The sequence below is a fragment of the Bufo bufo genome, chromosome 5 (genome assembly GCF_905171765.1).
Source record: "Bufo bufo chromosome 5, aBufBuf1.1, whole genome shotgun sequence".
NCBI lineage: Eukaryota > Metazoa > Chordata > Amphibia > Anura > Bufonidae > Bufo > Bufo bufo.
This window is the reverse complement of record NC_053393.1, coordinates 141,319,331-141,339,394: the sequence shown is the minus strand read 5'-3', so window position 1 is coordinate 141,339,394 and position 20,064 is coordinate 141,319,331. Positions and strand designations below refer to the sequence as shown.

At 43.3% G+C, this 20,064-nt stretch overlaps 1 protein-coding gene across 2 annotated transcripts in view; it reads left to right on the top strand.

Moving 5' to 3' along the window:
* Positions 1-20,064, top strand: part of SPIDR (scaffold protein involved in DNA repair) — a 581,260-nt gene that overhangs the window by 491,003 nt on the left and 70,193 nt on the right. For both annotated transcript variants that reach the window (XM_040431991.1, XM_040431990.1), the window contains 2 exons: positions 7,519-7,680; positions 19,614-19,701. In XM_040431991.1, coding sequence (XP_040287925.1) covers positions 7,519-7,680; positions 19,614-19,701 — 250 coding nt within the window. The remainder of the gene's footprint in view (positions 1-7,518; positions 7,681-19,613; positions 19,702-20,064) is intronic.

Genomic DNA, 20,064 nt, shown 5'->3' with positions numbered 1-20,064 from the left:
TTCCAGGGGCCCTAATGTGTGGTAAGTAGGTAAATGACCTGTGAAATCCTAAAGGTGCTCTTTGGAATGTGGGCCCCTTTGCCCACCTAGGCTGCAAAAAAGTGTCACACGTGGTATCACCGTATTCAGGAGAAGTTGGGCAATGTGTTTTGGGGTGTCCTTTTACATATACCCATGCTGGGTGAGAGAAATATCTCGGCAAAAGACAACTTTTCCCATTTTTTATACAAAGTTGGCATTTGACCAAGATATTTATCTCACCCAGCATGGGTATATGTAAAATGACACCCCAAAACACATTGCCCAACTTCTCCTGAGTACGGCGATACCAGATGTGTGACACTTTTTTGCAGCCTAGATGCGCAAAGGGGCCCACATTCATTGGGCATTTTTAGACATTTGGATCCCAGACTTCTTCTCACGCTTTAGGGCCCCTAGAATGCCAGGGCAGTATAAATACCCCACATGTGACCCCATTTTGGAAAGAAGACACCCCAAGGTATTCCATAAGGGGCATGGCGAGTTCATAGAATTTTTTTTTTTTTGGCACAAGTTAGCGGAAATTGATATTTTTTTTTTTCTCACAAAGTCTCCCTTTCCGCTAACTTGGGACAAAAATTTCAATCTTTCATGGACTCAATATGCCCCTCACGGAATACCTTGGGGTGTCTTCTTTCCGAAATGGGGTCACGTGGGGTATTTATACTGCCCTGGCATTCTAGGGGCCCTAAAGCGTGAGAAGAAGTCTGGAATATAAATGTCAAAAAATTTTTACGCATTTGGATTCCGTGAGGGGTATGGTGAGTTCATGTGAGATTGTATTTTTTGACACAAGTTAGTGGAATATGAGACTTTGTAAGAAAAAAAAATATATAATTTCCGCTAACTTGGGCCAAAAAAATGTCTGAATGGAGCCTTACAGGGGGGTGATCAATGACAGGGGGGTGATCAGGGAGTCTATATGGGGTGATCACACCCCTGTCATTGATCACCCCCCTATAAGGCTCCATTCAGATGTCCGTATGTGTTTTGCGGATCCGATCCATGTATCAGTGGATCCGTAAAAATCATACGGACATCTGAATGCAGCCTTACAGGGGGGTGATCAATGACAGGGGGGTGATCAGGGAGTCTATATGGGGTGATCACCCCCCTGTAAGACTCCATTCAGATGTTCGTAAGTATTTTGCGGATCCGATCCATGTATCAGTGGATCCGTAAAAATCATACGGACATCTGAATGCAGCCTTACAGGGGGGTGATCAATGACAGGGGGGTGATCAGGGAGTCTATATGGGGTGATCACCCCCCTGTAAGGCTCCATTCAGATGTCCGTATGTGTTTTGCGGATCCGATCCATGTATCAGTGAATCCGTAAAAATCATACGGACATCTGAATGCAGCCTTACAGGGGGGTGATCAATGACAGGGGGGTGATCAATGACAGGGGGGGGATCAGGGAGTCTATATGGGGTGATCACCCCCCTGTAAGGCTCCATTCAGATGTCCGTATGTGTTTTGCGGATCCGATCCATGTATCAGTTGATCCGTAAAAATCATACGGACATCTGAATGCAGCCTTACAGGGGGGTGATCAATGACAGGGGGGTGATCAGGGAGTCTATATGGGGTGATCACCTCCGTCATTGATCACTCCCCTGTAAGGCTCCATTCAGACGTCCGTATGTGTTTTGCGGATCCGATCCATCTATCAGTAGATCCGTAAAGTTCATACGGACGTCTGAATGGAGCCTTACAGAGAGGTGATCAATGACAGGGGGGTGATCAATGACAGGGGGGTGATCAGGGAGTCTATATGGGGTGATCACCTCCGTCATTGATCACTCCCCTGTAAGGCTCCATTCAGACGTCCGTATGTGTTTTGCGGATCCGATCCATCTATCAGTGGATCCGTAAAATTCATACGGACCTCTGAATGGAGCCTTACAAGGGGGTGATCAATGACAGGGGGGTGATCAATGACAAGGGGGTGATCAGGGAGTCTATATGGGGTGATCAGGGGTGATCAGTGGTTCATAAGGGGTTAATAAGTGACAGGGGGGGTGTAGTGTAGTGTAGTGGTGTTTGGTGCTACTTTACTGAGCTACCTGTGTCCTCTGGTGGTCCATCCAAACAAAAGGGACCACCAGAGGACCAGGTAGCAGGTATATTAGACGCTGTTATCATAACAGCGTCTAATATACCTGTTAGGGGTTAAAAAAAAATCACATCTCCAGCCTGCCAGCGAACGATCGCCGCTGGCAGGCTGGAGATCCACTCGCTTACTTTCCGATCCTGTGAATGCGCGCGCCTGTGTGCGTGCGTTCACAGGAAATCTTGCGTCTCGCGAGAGGACGCGCCGGCGCGTCCAGGAGGAATGAATCAGCCACCTCAAGGATGCGTTGCTGCGTTCGGCGGTCCGGAGGTGGTTAACCCTTTCAGGACCCTGACATTTTTCACCTTAAGGACCAGGCCATTTTTTGCAACTCTGACATGTCACTTTATGTGGTGATAACTTTAAAACGCTTTTACTTATCCAAGCCTTTCTGAGAATGTTTTCTCGTCACATATTGTACTTCATGACAGTGCTAAATTTGAGTCAAAATATTTAATTTTTATTAATAAAAAAATACGGTACCAAATTTACCCAAAATTTTTAAAAATTTGCAATTTTCAAAATTTCTATTTCTCTGCTTTTAAAACAGATAGTGATACCTCCTAAAATAGTTATTACTTTACATTTCCCATATGTCTACTACATGTTTGGATCATTTTGTAAATTACATTTTCTTTTTTTTGGGACGTTAGAAGGCTTAGAAGTTTAGAAGCAAATCTTGAAATTTTTAAGAAAATTTCCAAAACCCACTTTTTAAGGACCATTTAGGCCCCTTTCACACGGGCGAGTATTCCGCGCGGATGCGATGCGTGAGGTGAACGCATTGCACCCGCACTGAATACCGACCCATTCATTTCTATGGGGCTGTTCACATGAGCGGTTTTTTTCACGCATCACTTATGCATTGCGTGAAAATCGCAGCATGCTCTATATTCTGCGTTTTTCACGCAACGCAGGCCCCATAGAAGTGAATGGGGTTGTGTGAAAATCGCAAGCATCCGCAAGCAAGTGCGGATGTGGTGCGATTTTCACGCACGGTTGCTAGGAGACGATCGGGATGGAGACCCGATCATTATTATTTTCCCTTATAACATGGTTATAAGGGAAAATAATAGCATTCTGAATGCAAAGTAAAATAGGGCTGGAGGGGTTAAAAATAAATAAATAAATAATTTAACTCACCTTAATCCACTTGATCGCGTACCCGGCATCTCCTTGTGTCTGCTTTGTTGAATAGGACCTGTGGTGAGCATTAAATACAGTTACAGGACCTTTGATGACGTCACTCCGGTCATCACATGGTACGTCACATGATCTTTTACCATGGTGATCGATCATGTGATGACCGGAGTGACGTCATCAAAGGTCCTGGAATGAATGCTCACCACAGGTCCTGTTCAGCACAGAAGGAGACAGACGAAATGCCGGCAGCGCCAGCAAGTGGATTAAGGTGAGTTCAATTATTTTTTATTTTTTTTAACCCCTCTAGCGCTATTTTACTATGCATTCTGTATTCAGAATGCTATTATTTTCCCTTATAACCATGTTATAAGGGAAAATAATACAATCTACAGAACACCGATCCCAAGCCCGAACTTCTGTGAAGAAGTTCGGGTTTGGGTACCAAACATGCGCGATTTTTCTCACGCGAGTGCAAAACGCATTACAATGTTTTGCACTCGCGCGGAAAAATCGCGGGTGTTTCCGCAACGCACCCGCACATTTTCCGGCAACGCCCGTGTGAAAGAGGCCTTAAGGTCTGAAGTCACTTTGTGAGGCTTACATAATAGAAACCACCCATAAATGGCCCTATTTTAGAAAGTAAACCCCTTAAGGTATTCAAAACTGATTTTACAAACTTTGTTAACCCTTTAGGTGTTCCACAAGGATTAAAGGAATATGTAGATGAAATTTCAGAATTTCACTTTTTTGGCAGATTTTCAATTTTAATCCATTTCTTTCCGCTAGCAAAGCAAGGGTTAACAGACAAACAAAACTTAATATTTATTGCCCTGATTCTGTAGTTTAGAGAAACACCTCATATGTGGTCGTAAACTGCTGTACGGGCACACAGCAGGGCGCAGAAGGAAAGGAACACCATATGGTTTCTGGAAGGCAGATTTGCTGGATTGGTTTTTAGACACCCATTTGAAGCCCCCTGATGCACCCCTAAAGTAGAAACTCCAAAAAAGTGACCCCATTTTGGAAACTACGGGATAAGGTGGCAGTTTTGTCGGTACTATTTTAGGGTACATATGATTTTTGGTTGCTCTATATTAAACTTTTTGTGAGATAAGCTAACAAAAAATAGCTGTTTTGGCACCATTTTTATTTTTTGTTATTTACAATGTTCATCTGACAGGTTAGATCATGTGTTATTTTTATAGCGCAGGTTGTTACAGATGCGACAATACGAAATATGACAACTTTTTTTGGTTTGTTTCAGTTTTACATAATAAAGCATTTAAAAAATAAATAATAATAATAATTTTGTGTCTCCATATTTTGAAAGCCATTTTTTCATTTATTTTTTTTTGGGCGATTTTCCTACAGTAGGTAGGGTCTAATTTTTTGCGGGATGAGATGACGGTCTGATTGGTACGATTTTGGGGTATGTATGACTTTTTGATCACTTGGTATTCTTACACCGTTTTTATTTTTTTACGGTGTTCACTTGAGGGATTAGTTCATGTAACATTTTTATAGAGCAGGTTCTTATGGATGCGGCGATACCTAATATGTATATATTTTTTTATTTATTTCAGTTTTACACAATAACAGCATTTTTTTTATAAAAAAAAACATGTTTTAGTGTCTCCATATTCTGAGAGCCATAGTTTTTTTTTATTTTTTAGGCGATTGTCTTAGGGTAGGGTCTCATGTTTTGCGGTATGAAATGATGTGTGATTGGTATGATTTTAGGGTGCGCATGACTTTTTGATTGCTTGGTATTACACTTTTTCTGATGTAAGGTGACAAAAAAATGGCTTTTTTGACTTTTTTTTTACGGTGTTCATGTTAGGTCATGTGATATTTTTATAGAGCAGGTCGTTACGGACATGGCAATACCTAATATGTATACTTTTTTACATTTATTTTAGTTTTACACAATAATATAATTTTTGAAACAAAAAAAATCATATTTTAGTGTCTCCATAGTCTGAGAGCCATATTTATTTTTTTTTTATTTTTTTTGGGCTATTGTCTTAGATAGGGTATCACTTTTGCTGGATGAGATGACTGTTTGGCACTATTTTGGGGTGCATATGACTTTTTGTTAGCTTGCTATTATGGCTTTTTTTGACACAGTTTTTATTTTATCTTTGTTACGGTGTTCACCTGAGGGGTTAGGTCATGTGATATTTTTATACAGTAGGTTGTTACGGACGCGGCAATACCTAATATGTCTACTTTTTTAATTTTATTTTTTACATTTAACACAATAAAAGCATTTTTGAAACAAAGAAAATCATGTTTTTGTGTCTCCATAGACTGAGAGCCATAGTCTTTTTTCATTTTTTGGGCGATTGTCTTAGGTAGGGGCTCATTTTTTGTAGGAAGAGGTGACGGTTAGATTGGTACTATTTTGGGGCGCAAACGCCTTTTTGATCGCTTGGTGTTGCACTTTTAGTGATGTAAGGTGACAAAAAAATTGTTTTTTTTAGCACAGTTTTTATTTTTATTTATTTTTCGACGGTGGGGGTTAGGTCATGTGATATTTTTATAGAGTCGGTCGATACGGACGCGGTGATACCTAATATGTCTACTTTTCTTTTTTCTCCTAATTTAAAAAAAAAAATTATTTTACTTTATTTTGGGAAAAGGTCTTTTTTTTGTTTGTTTTTTACTTGAAACTTTCAATTCTTTTGTAAAACAAAATTTTTTCTACCTTTTTTTTAAACAAATTTTTTTTGTCCCACTCTGAGACTTCAACTTCAACTGGATCTGATCCCCTTTACAATGCATCACAATACTTCTGTATTGTAATGCATTGGCTGTAAGTGTATTACTCAATGTAATACACTTACAACCTGCTTCCTGTGAGATCCATGGGGCTTGATCTCACAGGCTGTCATGGAAGGCAGCCACGATGCCTAAGGAAGGCATCGGGCTGCCTTCCCTGCATTGGGTCCCCGTCACAGCAGCGCGGGGACTCGATGGCCACCCCGCACCTGGCACATTCCCGCACGTGCCGCGGTCAGCGCTGACCGCGGCAGTGTGAGTGTGAAAACTCCAATGTCGGCGCATAAAGCAGTGGTCCGGCTATCAGTGACTGCCGGACTCCTGCCGCTGATCGGGTGGGTGCAGCTCCTATCCTACATGTACGGTGCTGGTCCTTAAGTCACGTCCACCAGAGCCGTACATGTACAGCGCGGATTTTTATGGGGTTAAGCTTTGCAATGATGCCTAAGACTGCAGAAGAAAAATAATATGCTGCATGTATATTTACATGTCCACTTAGTAGACTGTTTGTTCTATAATGTACATCATGTTGTAGAGTGAATGGCTATCTGCCCTGGTGGTGGAGGCAGTATTGTACTTCTGTTTGCCTGTAAAAGTCTAAAAACCTTCCTCATAGCTTTAGTATCCAATATATATCCATGGGATGCTGGAGCCCAATTGGCTCACATTTACAAATAAAGGCTGCATAAGTCAGTCTTGAGACTGGGCAACAGGACAATGACCCTAAATATACAGTCAGAGCTACAATGGAATGGTTTAGAGCAACGCATATTCATTAGAATGGCATAGTCAAAGTCCAGACTTAAATCCCATGATAATCTTTGTGAAGACTTGAAAATTGCTGTTCACAGACGTTCTCCATCTAATTTGACTGAACCTGAGCTTTTTTTTAAAAAGAAGAATGGGCAAAAATGTTAACCTCTAGATGTGCAAAGCGGGTAGAAACATACCCCAAAAGACTTGAAGCTGTGATACTTTGGTCCTACAAAGTATTGACTCAGGGGGGCTAAATACAAATGCACGCCACACTTTTCAGATTTTTATTTATTAAAAATGATGAAAACCATGTATCATTTTCTTTTCACTTCACACTTTGTGTTGGTCTATCACATAAAATACAAAAAAAAAAAAATACATGAAAAATGTAGAAAGTTCAAGTGGTATGAATACTTTTTCATGGCACTGTAAATGTGATGTATCTTGAACTTTTAACAGGGAAGAGATACCATCCTATGCCGTCTATGAGTAGGTGTAGATTTGGGCCATGAATTTGCACCGTTTCCCCTTACTCTGCTTGATAAGTTTGACCTACCATAAATTGTGTATTGTAGGGAACCACACTCAAAACGGGTGTGGGCCATTGTGGTAGCAGACCGTCTTTCTTGCTTTTGGTCCATTTTGCTTTTAGCATATTATTCACCACTTGCCTTGTTTTGCAGAATGGGACTTCTCATTCAAGACGCTTATGGAATTTTCAGTGAGCTCCAAATTCAGTTTGTAAACACAGCTCTTGAAGACATGAAGGAATACTGCCAAAAACTGGAAGGCAAGGCATGCCGTCTCTTGGGAATAAAGGTCTTGCAAAGAGTCACTCGTGGAAGGTCAGAATGCATTTATTACAACATTTTTATGTAAAAGACTCCATTTCCATTCATGTAAAATGATGTTAACTGTAAATTGAATAGATTTTATTGAGATGAGGAAGAGACATGTAAATTAGAGATCAGGTGGTCCCGATGGAGAGCCATTCCACTATTGGATGCCATAGAGTATATTTAGAAAGGTGACAATAGCTGTTGGCCAACAGCAATCTCTCCTGACTCCAACACATGTGTATGTGTTTTCAATGGGGAGAGAGGAGAAAACCACTGTTGCGAACCTCTGGTGGTGGCTTATCTCCCAGCAGGACAAGAGGATTGGACGTTAAAATTCTAACATCCTTATCTCCCTGAACATCATCTGGTGGAGAGTCAGCGGCTCCCCATACATACTAGAGTACTAAATATTGTAAAATAAGCATATGGGTGTACTGAAGTAAAAAAAAAAAAAAACACAAAAACATCATTTGATCAATAAAACATGCTTTATTATGGGCAGGGGCGTACCTAGAGCATTTGGCACCCGGGGCGAACCCTTTGTTTGGCACCCCCCCCCCCCCCAAGAAAGTTAAGAAAACATGCACAAACTTTTTTCAATGTTTTCAATAATATTTATAAATAAAAATAAAACCCCTTAATAAAATAATAAACCTCTGCACACCCCCTTAACGAAATAAACCCATTAACCCCCCTTAATAAAACCCATTAACCACCCCTTAATAGACCCCTTAACCCTTCCTTAATAAAATAAAAACCTGCACCCCCTTAAACCCCAGTATAATAAACATTGGTGGCGCAGTGCGCCCCCCCTCCCTAGTATAATAAACATATAAACATTGGTGTGGTGGTGCAGTGCGCCCTCCCCAACACCCTAGTATAATAAACATTGGTGGCGCAGTGTGCCCCCCCAACATAATAAACATTGGTGGCGCAGTGCGCCCCCCTCCCTAGTATAATAAACATATAAACATTGGTGGTGCAGTGCGCCCCCCCCCAACACCCCAGTATAATAAACATTGATGGCGCAGTGTGCCCCCCCAACATAATAAACATTGGTGGGCAGTGTGCCCCCCCTCCCTAGCATAATAAACATATAAACATTGGTGGTGCAGTGCGCCCCCCCCCAACACCCCAGTATAATAAACATTGGTGGCACAGTGCGCCCCCCCCCCCAACATAATAAACATTGGTGGGCAGTGCCAATGAGGGTTAAAAAAATAAATAAAAATTAACTCACCACCTCCAATTGATCGCGTAGCAGCCGGTCTCATGTACTTTTTCTTCAGGACGCAGGACCTGTGGTGATGTCACTGAGCTCATCACATGATACATCACATGATCCATCACCATGGTAATGTACCATGTGATAGAGGCTGGAGCTCAGTGACGTCACCACAGGTCCTGAAGAAATTACAAGGAGACCGGCAGCAGCTACGCGATCAATTGGAGGAGGTGAGTTAATTTTTTATTTTTTAACCCTCATTGGCACTGCCCACTGCCCACCAATGTTTATTATACTGGGGGGGGGGGGCGCACTCAATGTTTATTATACTGGGGGGGGGCGCCACAATCAATGTTTATTATACTGGGGGGGGGCGCCACAATCAATGTTTATTATACTGGGGGGGGGGCCACTCTGAAGATAACTGAGCTGTTAATACAAATACAGGAGGCGGGTGCCGGAATCAAATAGCGGCACCCGACCTCTGTGACAGGGAGCGGCACCTAAGTGGTTAACTGCAGCTGATCGCAGCTCCCTGTCATAGAGGTCGGGTGCCGGCTATTTGATTCCGGCACCCGCCTCCTGCATTTGTATTAACAGCTCAGTTATCTTTATTGGTGGCGCAGTGGCCACAGCCCCTCCCCCGGCCCTGTCCCTCTTCTTATTCGCCGCGGCGGCAGCAGCACAGGGGGAGGGAGAGACCATCTGGAGCCCTGCCCCTATCACAGCGCCACGCCTGGGCCGGCCCACTCGCCACATATTTTTATTTTATTTTTTTATCCTCAGTCGCGGCTGGCACCCCCCTTGTGAGTGGCACCCGGGGCGGGCCGCCCCCCCCGCCCCCCCTTGGTACGCCACTGATTATGGGTAAAAAAAATACATCATTTTCATATCGTATTTCATATCACCATGTCTGTAACAGTCCATACTATGAAACCAACACTTTATTTATCCTGCACAGTGAAAGCTTAAAAAACTGTGCCAGTTGCTACTGTAGAGTGCTCAAAAAGTAATTTGTAGCGAATGAAATCATCAGGTTATCCTACAACAAAAAAAAACTTATGGCTCTCACAATATGGAAAAACTAATTTTTTTTCTTTATAAAAGGTGATTTTATTGTAGTGATTGTATTTTAAGTAGGCAAAAACTTAAAAAAATTATTGGATAGAATAGATAATACATTTATATCCCACAGAATAAAATTAACATGCACTGTGAATGCCTTAAATGGAACTTTAAAACACAACATTTAATAGGTGTGCGTTAAAATGCCTTCCGCTACTTTCATTTATTAGTTAGAAAATTGAGCTCTTAAAGGGGTTGTCTGCTGTTTTTTAATATTGATGACCTATCCTCAGGATAGGTCATCAATATCAGACAGGCAGAGGGCCAACTCACAGCACCCCAAGCGGTCAGCTGTTTGAAGAGAAAGCTTGTTTTCTTTTCATTGATTATCTGCTCACCATCACAACTGCAGCAGTGAGCAATGGTAATTTCAACTCTGCTGTCCTGTTCACTTCATTGGGACTGCTCAAGTGAATAGGACGGAGCCGTTCCATTGAAGTGAATGGGATGGCTTAGGTGTAGTTACACTTGCTCTCCTCTGCAGTTGGGGCTGCAAGCAGGCAAACAATAAAAAGAAGGCAGTGTTCGTACGAGCACTGCTTTCTCTTCAAACAGCTGATCGGTGGCGGGAGGTGGCCACCCGCCGTTCTGATATTATTGACCTATTCTGAGAATAGGTCATAAATATTGAAAAAGCGGACAACTCTTTTTAATACACTGACTTCTCAGGCATGTGTGGATCTTGTTGAGGCAACATTGGAGCAGAATAGGTAGTGAGAAGTATTGCCTATTTTGTCCCTAAAATTGGACTTGTATGGCAAAGGATAAGGGGGAACATCTAGAGCTAGCCTGGCTAGTGAAACCCCAGCAAAGACAAGTTCTCACACAACTCCACTGACAGAAAAGTAAAAAATGTATGGCTCTTAGAGTATGGAGACACAAACACATTTAGGCCTCATGCACATGACCGTTGTGTGCATCCGTGGCCGTTGTGCCGTTTTCCGTTTTTTTTCGCGGACCCATTGACTTTCAATTGGTCCGAGGAAAAATCGGAAAATGCACTGTTTTGCAGCCGAGATCCTGTCCGTCAAAAAAATATGACCTGTCCTATTTTTTTGACGGACAACGGTTCACGGACCCATTCAAGTCAATGGGTCCGTGAAAGAACACGGATGCACACAAGATTGGCATCCGTGTCCGTGATCCGTGGCCGTAGGTTACTTTAATACAGACGGATCCGAAGATCCGTCTGCATAAAAGCTTTTTCAGAGCTGAGTTTTCACTTCGTGAAAACTCAGAACCGACAGTATATTCTAACACAGAGGCGTTCCCATGGTGATGGGGACGCTTCAGGTTAGAATATACTAAAAGAACTGTGTACATGACAGCCCCCTGCTGCCTGGAGCTCCTCCTACTGGTAAGTGACAGGTCATTAAGCAATGCGCCGCACAGACCTGTCACTTACCAGTAGGAGGAGCTCCCGGCCGGACGCAGACATCGTAGCTCGCAGGTAAGTATAATGCTTCTACAAATTGCTAAGTAACCATGGCAACCGGGACTGCAGTAGCGTCCTGGTTGCCATGGTTACCGATCGGAGCCCCAGCGATTAAACTGGGACTCCGATCGGTACTCTCCGCTGCCACCAATGATAGGGGGGGAGATTTTAATTAGGAGGGGGAGAAAGGGGAGATGGCCCACTGGCCACCAACGAGTTAACTACAGGGGAGGGAGGGGGGCCGGCCGCACTGGCCACCAACGAGTTAACTACAGGGGAGGGAGGGGGGGCCCACTGGCCACCAACGAGTTAACTACAGGGGAGGGAGGGGGGCCGGCCGCACTGGCCACCAACGAGTTAACTACAGGGGAGGGAGGGGGGGGCCCACTGGCCACCAACGAGTTAACTACAGGGGAGGGGGGGCCCGGCCGCACTGGCCACCAATGAGTTAACTACAGGGGAGGGAGGGGGGGGGCCGGCCACACTGGCCACCAATGTGTTAACTACAGGGGGGGGGGCTGCCCCCTGCTGCCTGGCAGCACCTACCAGGCAGCAGGGGGCAGTCATGTACACAGTTCTTTTAGTGTATTCTAACCTGAAGCGTCCCCATCATCATGGGAACGCCTCTGTGTTAGAATATACTGTCGGATTTGAGTTTCAGATCTAACTCATATCCGACAGTATATTCTAACGTAGAGGCGTTCCCATGGTGATGGGGACGCTTCAAGTTAAAATATACCATCGGATTGGAGAAAACTCCGATCCGATGGTATATTAACTCCTGACTTTACATTGAAAGTCAATGGGGGACAGATCCGTTTGAAATTGCACCATATTGTGTCAACGTCAAACGGATCCGTCCCCATTGACTTGCATTGTAATTCAGGACGGATCCGTTTGGCTCCGCACGGCCAGGCGGACACCAAAACGACTTTTTTTTCATGTCCGTGGATCCTCCAAAAATCAAGGAAGACCCACGTACGAAAAAAACGGTCACGGACCAACGGACCCCGTTTTTGCGGACCGTAAAAAAAAAACGGTCGTGTGCATGAGGCCTTAGGCTCTGTTCACGCCTTTGTTGTGGCTTCTGTTCAGATCACCAGTGTTCGACAAACCCCATTTACTTACATTGGAGTCTCTCTGGTTTCATCATGCTGTCCATCCATGTGTATGCACCCTGCCACTCGATTCATTCTCTATGGGACTGCAGGAAGATGCCAAGTGCTATACTCAGCTATCTCTTGTATTCCCATAGAAAATGCTCGATCTGCTGATCCATCAGGACTAGAACAAGCCAATCTTCATTTGTGGGGTTGGTTGGAAATCCAGCACTTGGACCGCCAACAATCATTTAGTTATTCCCTATCCTGTGGATAAGGGATAACCTTGATATTTCACACAGCCCAGGGCACATCTACATGGGGTGTATATGTTCCAATTCTGTAGAACTGTGGTCTCCTTCACTTTCGGGGTTCCATTCTGGAAATAGGAGTGGGCCCACTGGTGGCATATGTTTTCTACTAAGTATTATATGTGAGCTGATGTTCAGGGCCAAGTTTTGCTGACAGTTTATCATTCCTTTCAATACAAAGAGATCCTCTAAAATGTTTTCTGGCTTCATTCCAAAACGTGGCTTCGTAATTAACATTAGATTATCCTGATACACGCTATGCTGAAAAACAAACATTAATTCATATGATGCCGAACTCTAAAAGGAGGGGAATTTTATTTCTGAAATGTTTCCATGCTGTTTCCATGGTGCAATGAAAGACACGGCCGACCCATATGTACCCCCTAGGACCTAGCAGCACAGAGTCACCCCTAGTAGATTTCAGTATAGGTACAGTTTGGGGGAAAACAGTTTTTTATTAACAGGGCACATTTTTATAAGATGTAGTCTATTTACATATAAACTACTCCTCAAACCAAATATGTTCCTATAATTTACACAATTAAGGCTACTTTCACACCTGCGTTTAGTGCGGATCCGTCTTGTATCTGCACCGACGGATCCGCAATGATAATGCAAACGCTTGTATCCGTTCAGAACGTTTGCATTATTCTTTCAAAAAAGTCTAAGTCAAAACGGATCCGTCCTGACTTACATTGAAAGTCAATGGGGGACGGATCCGTTTTCAGTTGCACCATATTGTGTCAGTGAAAACGGATCCGTCCCCATTGACTTACATTGTAAGTCAGGACAGATCCGTTTGGCTCCTCATCGTCAGGCGGACACCAAAACGCTGCAAAACTGATGCATTCTGAACGGATCCTTATCCATGCAGAATGCATTGGGGCTGAACTGATCCATGTTGAGCTTCTTGTGAGAGTCCTGAAACGGATCTCACAAGCGGACCCAGAAACGCCAGTGTGAACTTAGCCTAAATAGTTTTTATTCTTTTCTCACCTTCTTGGGTATAAGTGATAATGTTATGCCAATAAGATACAATAAACACAGTGATATTATACATTTTTACTTATATACATATTTAAAGTGCAGCTGTCAACTGGGGCTGGAGGTTGTCTTAGTTTATAGCGAATAAGGCTCTGTTCATGTATTTATAAGAAGTGAACCATTCACACAGCCTTGCTGCAATGAATAGAGGGTGAGAAATCGACTGCCCTGCAGGCTTATTATCCAGGCATCCATATCCATAGGGAAAGTCCTCATTTTAAGGCTGGCACTACACACAGACTGCTTGTAGCAAAATGTTGGCATTTTAATAAGTGACAGTGACAGTCCGCAGAAGAGCACTATGTTATATGCAATTACTGGGGGGGGGGGGGGGGGTTTTTCAAGCCCTGCCCTCCAGAATTCTGGTTTTAAAAAGTTGCAAAATAGACTTTTTGGGCTAATTTGCACAAAAATATTTTTGCTACATTTTTGCATTTTTATACCACTCAGTTTTAAAAGGTGGGTGGGAAAGTGGGTGAGCTGATTTAAAGGATAACTGTCGTATTATATATATTTTTTTGGAATATTGGATTGTGGTGATTAATATCACCTTGGTGGCCCTATTTCAACTTTTCACTGTGTATTCAATTACCCCTTAATTCCACATTTTTGTTCCCTGTACTGCCTACTTTTACCTGTTCTTAAAATAGGGTTGTTGCTAGGCATGGTCCGTCTATCTGTTGATAGACGGAGCACGCAGCGTGCAGGGTCACATTACTGACAGCCAGGGACTGTAAGTAAATGATTAAAGCCAGGTCCTCCCCAGCAGCTGATAACAGTGCCTGGGCTGTGTGCACTTCTCCCTGTCCCTGCGCTTGGTAGACGTTCCCTCACTCGGCAGAGCTGGAGAATGCAGAGTTGAAGCAGCGCACAACAGGGAAGGGAGATCTGCCATCTGCTCAGTGTATAAATGAAAGCAACATGTGGTAAGAGGACCCCTTTGTGCTGCAGATTAACCCTTTAGGGGGGAGGGCTCTGGTTACTGACACTTTCTGGGGGCTATTGTTACTGGCTAGTGAGGGCAGGCGGGATTAGCCTCAGGGTGAGGGCAATGGCGGCCATCTTAACTGAATAGTGAAATTGCAGTTTTATGCAGTGGTAGCTAAGGGCTGAATCTTATTAAATATGGGGTAAGTCAGTCTAATAGTAACTGATTCTGGAATATCATGTTATTAGTAACTACATATATGAAAATTGAAATTAGTGTCTAAATGTCACAGTTATCCTTTAAGCTAGATTGATCAACTGCGACTTTTTAACAAGTTGCAAAAATGGTTACACAATTACTCCAGTAAAGGGGTGGTGTAGAATGTGGAGTAACATCTCAAGACACAAGTGTTAGGCTACATGCACACAACAGTATGTGTTTTGCGGTCCGCAAAAAAAAACAAACAACTAATGACATCCGTATGCCATCTGTTTTTTTTTTGCGGATCCATTGTAACAATGCTTAAAACGGACAAGAATAGGACATGTTCTATTTTTTTTGCAGGGCTACGGAACGGACATACTGATGTGGACAGCACACTGTGTGCTGTACGCATTTTTTGCTGATCCATTAAAATGAATGGGTCTGCATCCTATCCGCAAAAAAAAATGGAACGGACACTGAAACAAACAACTTTTGTGTGCATGAGGCCTTAGACTTAGGCCAGTTTCACATGAGTGTGTTCAGTCCAGGAAAAACCTCTGACCTTGGAAATTCGACTATCACACAAAGACTGGTCCTCTGACCAAACTCACAGCATTCTAATGACTTAAGATGCTGTGAGCTTCTGCCTGACCACTGGTCTTCTGTTGTGTACTCACGTAATGCCATGAGTACGTTTTTTAGATATGTGTTCAGGCAGGAAAGCCAGCATCATAAACCATTATGATGGTGTGAGTTCGGTCAAAAGAGCAGAGTTCTGTCTGGTAAATGCCACTGTCAAACAAAGTGTGTTTCTCGGACTGAACACGCTAATGTGAAACTGGCTTTACATCGGTTGTCCCATAAAAAATATTGTACATTAAACCAGCATCTGGTTCTAAATACTTTTGTAATTGCCTGTAATTAAAAATGTTGTATAGCCACTGAGTTATTCAATAAAATATATCTGAATAGCGCCACCTGCTGTTTGTACTTTTGCCTATTTCTATGGCTATCTCACTAAGGTGGTCGCACATGCTTGGTTCCATTCTAGTACTGCCACCAGCCTCCATCTACTGTTATAAGCAGTGACCATTACAGGGAGAGAGTCACAGCAGAAATACCCCCCCCCCCCCCCCCCCCTTCCCCAAACTGTTAGCTTTAAATAAATCTAGCAGAGCAATGAATGGGGAGATCTCTGGATCCATGTGAGGTACAGGGCTGGTTCTAGCTTTGTTAGAAAGAGATTACCATGTATTCTAGGATGCCTGCAAAATTGACGTAAAGCCACATGCACACAGTGCATATTACACACAGCATAATACAGTACCAGCTAAGTAGATTTTCAAAAATCTCATTTCAGGAAAAACGTATGCGGTATTTGCTACAACATATCTGCATTTATGTTGCATTTGCTTCTAGCGAGGGAAAACACACAGCAGACTTAGGGTCCATTCACACGTCCGTAGTGCATTGCGGATCAGCAATACACCTGGCCGGCACCCCCATAGAAATGCCTATTCTTGTCCGCAATTGCAGACAAGAGTAGGACATGTTCTATTTTTTCCGGAGCTGTGGACCGGAAGATCGGCGGCGCTCTCCGGAAATGCGGATGCGGACAGCACACTGTGTGCTGTCCGCATCCATTCCTGCCCCATAGAGAATGAATGGGTCCGGACCCGTTCTGCAACTTAGGGCTCATGCACACGACCGTGTGCTGGCTGGGCACTGACCGTGCGGCAGCCGCATGCGGATTGCGGACCCATTCACTTGAATGGGATCCGCATCCGACGGTTCGCACCACAAAAAAGTAGTGCATGCATTACTTTTTGCGGTGCGGAGGCACGGCTAAAAACGCCACGGAAGCACTGTGGTGTGGAGATGGATTCTATAGACTGATATAATAGTCTGGAATTTAAAGGATAACTCTCATATTTTCACTCAAAATAAAATTTTCATATATGTTGTTGCTGCTGTGGTGATAATCCATAATCCCTAATTATTGTTTTCACATACCACTTGTTTAATAAGATTCCGTCCATAGCAACCGCTCCTCACAAGACTTCTTTCTGATAATCTTCTAAAGATGGCCGCCGTTGCCCTTACCCTGAGGCCTAAAACGGCCTCAGGGTAAGGGCATCTCGGGGACGCGCAGCTTAACCCCAATCAATCGGCTTTCTCCAGACTTAAACACGCCCTCTTCCTCCTGAGTAGTTGATTGCAAATTTTTATCGCAAATTTTTATTGTGAATATCGGCACTATCCCGGTCCGAGGGGAGCGCGCACGCAGTGTTCGGGAGTGCCCACTACTACGTCCTCTGTCTTCTGTATATAGACGATAGGAGACGGAGCCGCATCACTGAAATGCCTGGGGGAGGAAAGAACATGCTGCAGTTACTAGGTAATTCAATACCTACACAAAAGTATTAACTAGGGAACTGAGGTACACTTAGTCAGACCAATCCAATTACATAAAAATAATAATATGACAGTTAGCCTTTAAGGGATTTTCCGGGATTTTTATATTGGTGGTCTACCATCAGGATAGGTAATCAATATCAGATTGGCGGGGGTCCAACACCCCACCTCTACCGCCAGGACTTCACAGCTCCATCCATTATGTATTGGACGGAGCTTGGTATTGCAGCGTTGCAATAACCAGTTCTGCCCGATACACAATGGATGGAGCTGTGTAGTTCTGCCACCTATTTACGGTACCGGAGCCACTTCCAAAGTGTTGATTGGTGGGGGTGCGGTGTTGGACCCCCGCCATTTAGATATTAATGGACTATCCAGTCGATAAGCTATCATTATACTTTTTTTTTTTTCATTTTGAATTTCAGACAAGGAAGGTGAGACCTGTTACATTGCTGTTGGTTTCATTATCCCTTTTCTAAACATTGAGAGAAAATGTTGCTCCAATGTGAAGCTAAACGATATATTGAGATGTGTGGAGGTGAATGGGACTAGGTTTGTATTTTCCTCATTACACCCCATTCTCTCTGGTAACCACAGCCGGTGTCAGAGACCTAAGGACAGCTTCTGGTGCTGGATGTCTCAGAGGCTGGAGCACCTTGCACATGGCTAATTTACATATTGTGTCACAGGATGAGGAAACCTCAGCACATGCTGGAGTGATAACGCAATGTTCTGGCCTGCAGGACGGCTTAACACTTTCCATTCCAGCCTGAAAACCTGCACGCCTTCCAGTCAGAGGAAGTTACAATAGGGTTTTGTCAGTCTGGACTGATGCAGGAAATAAGAACAATTTAGTTTTTTGCCCCCGACCCTTCCACTCAATGTGACAGCACTCGTGCTTAGAAATCAGGAGGGCTATACTTTATCGCATAGTCAGAGCAGCTCCGTTCTTACCATTGTGTTGACATGGATACATACTCATACTTGATTTGGAAGTTATGACGTAGTAAAATCAAGTTATTCTCTGAAGGCAGCCTAAGGGCTTTTCTTAGGCTTGAAGATGAGTGTTCCTTCCCGACAATCGCCAGCTCGGCAGTGGAGGAGACTGCTGTTATTACATACAGCGGTCTCCTCCACAGTATGGGAAGACGTGATGCCTAACGCCATCGTTCATCCCCATACTGAATCATTATTTGCCGGCAGCAGACCATGATTAGACAGCACAATCTGTCGCTGGCAAACAAGGATTTTTTTAGCCTGCATAAAAGATGTGATTGCCCGATGCTCGTTCATCGGGTAATTGGCGGCACTTTTACACAGGCAGATCACTTGCTGGCGTTCTTACAAACGCTTCTTAGCGATGGTCTGGCCGTCCCTCGACCAGTGTAATACAGCCCTAAATTAATGATAGGGCCCATATACATCGCTTGCTAATTCAGCTGCATTCACATCAGCAGTAATCCCTTCTGTATGGGGATGAATGATCGTTATGATGATCGTTCATCCACAAACAAATTTATTATTTGTTGGCAGCACATCCTTGCTTACACAGGGCAATCTGGGGCTGAGAAACAGTGATTTTAGGTGCTACGAGAAATGCGATCACCTGACATTCATTCATCTCGGATAATTGTCCCGATCCTCGACTCATGTAATGGGATCCCCGTAGACACATTGGGAGAGATTAATCAAACTGGTGTAAAGTAGAACTGGCTTAGTTGCCCATAGTAACGAATCAGATTCCACCTTTAGTTTTCCAAAAGAGCTGTAAAAAATGAAAGGAGGAATCTTATTGGTAGCTATGGGCAACTAAGCCAGTTCTACTTTACACCAGTTTAATAAATGCCCCCGCCATTGATTTCAGCATTGTGTCTGATGTGTGTGCCTTTGGTGTTCTTTCCCTGAAAAGTAAGGTTTATTAGTTGGAGATGGAGATGGAGTTTTTTATATTCGTAAGCTGTGGGTCTATCCCACCCATCAGTTGTTTATTATTTTCAGGAAAATACACCAAAGGAACCCATGTCAGACTCAGGGAAAGCAGCAGAAAGGTGTTGATGGATTAATTTTTAATGCTATATTGACAAAAACATATCTAATAATCTGAGTTGTATGATCAATATGGTTAATGCTTAATTTCTGTAATCATTTGCAGGGCTCCAGGGCTATTCAGTCTTATTGATAGTTTATGGCCCCCTTTGGCACCAATAAAAATCCATGGTCAAAGTCAAGATCAAACACAGGTAAGAGAAAGCAACACTTGCTGACCTAATATTATCATCTAATTAGCCACACTGCATGAAATTGTTAAAAAAAAAATCTTTCAAGGGAACCTGTCGCATTGTACATGCAGTGCAATCTGCAGGCAGCAAGTTATAGAGCAGGAGGAGCTGAGCAGATTAATATGTTATTTTATGGGAAAAGATTCAGTATAACCTATAATTTATTGATTGAAATCCCTGCTCTTTCTATGCTTAGTGTGCACAGAAAGAGCTGGCAATAGCTGAATAGTGACCCTTTGAAGATATTTTATGGAAGAGCTTAAACTTGAATGAGAAATATTATATATATATATATATATATATATATATACACTCACCTAAAGA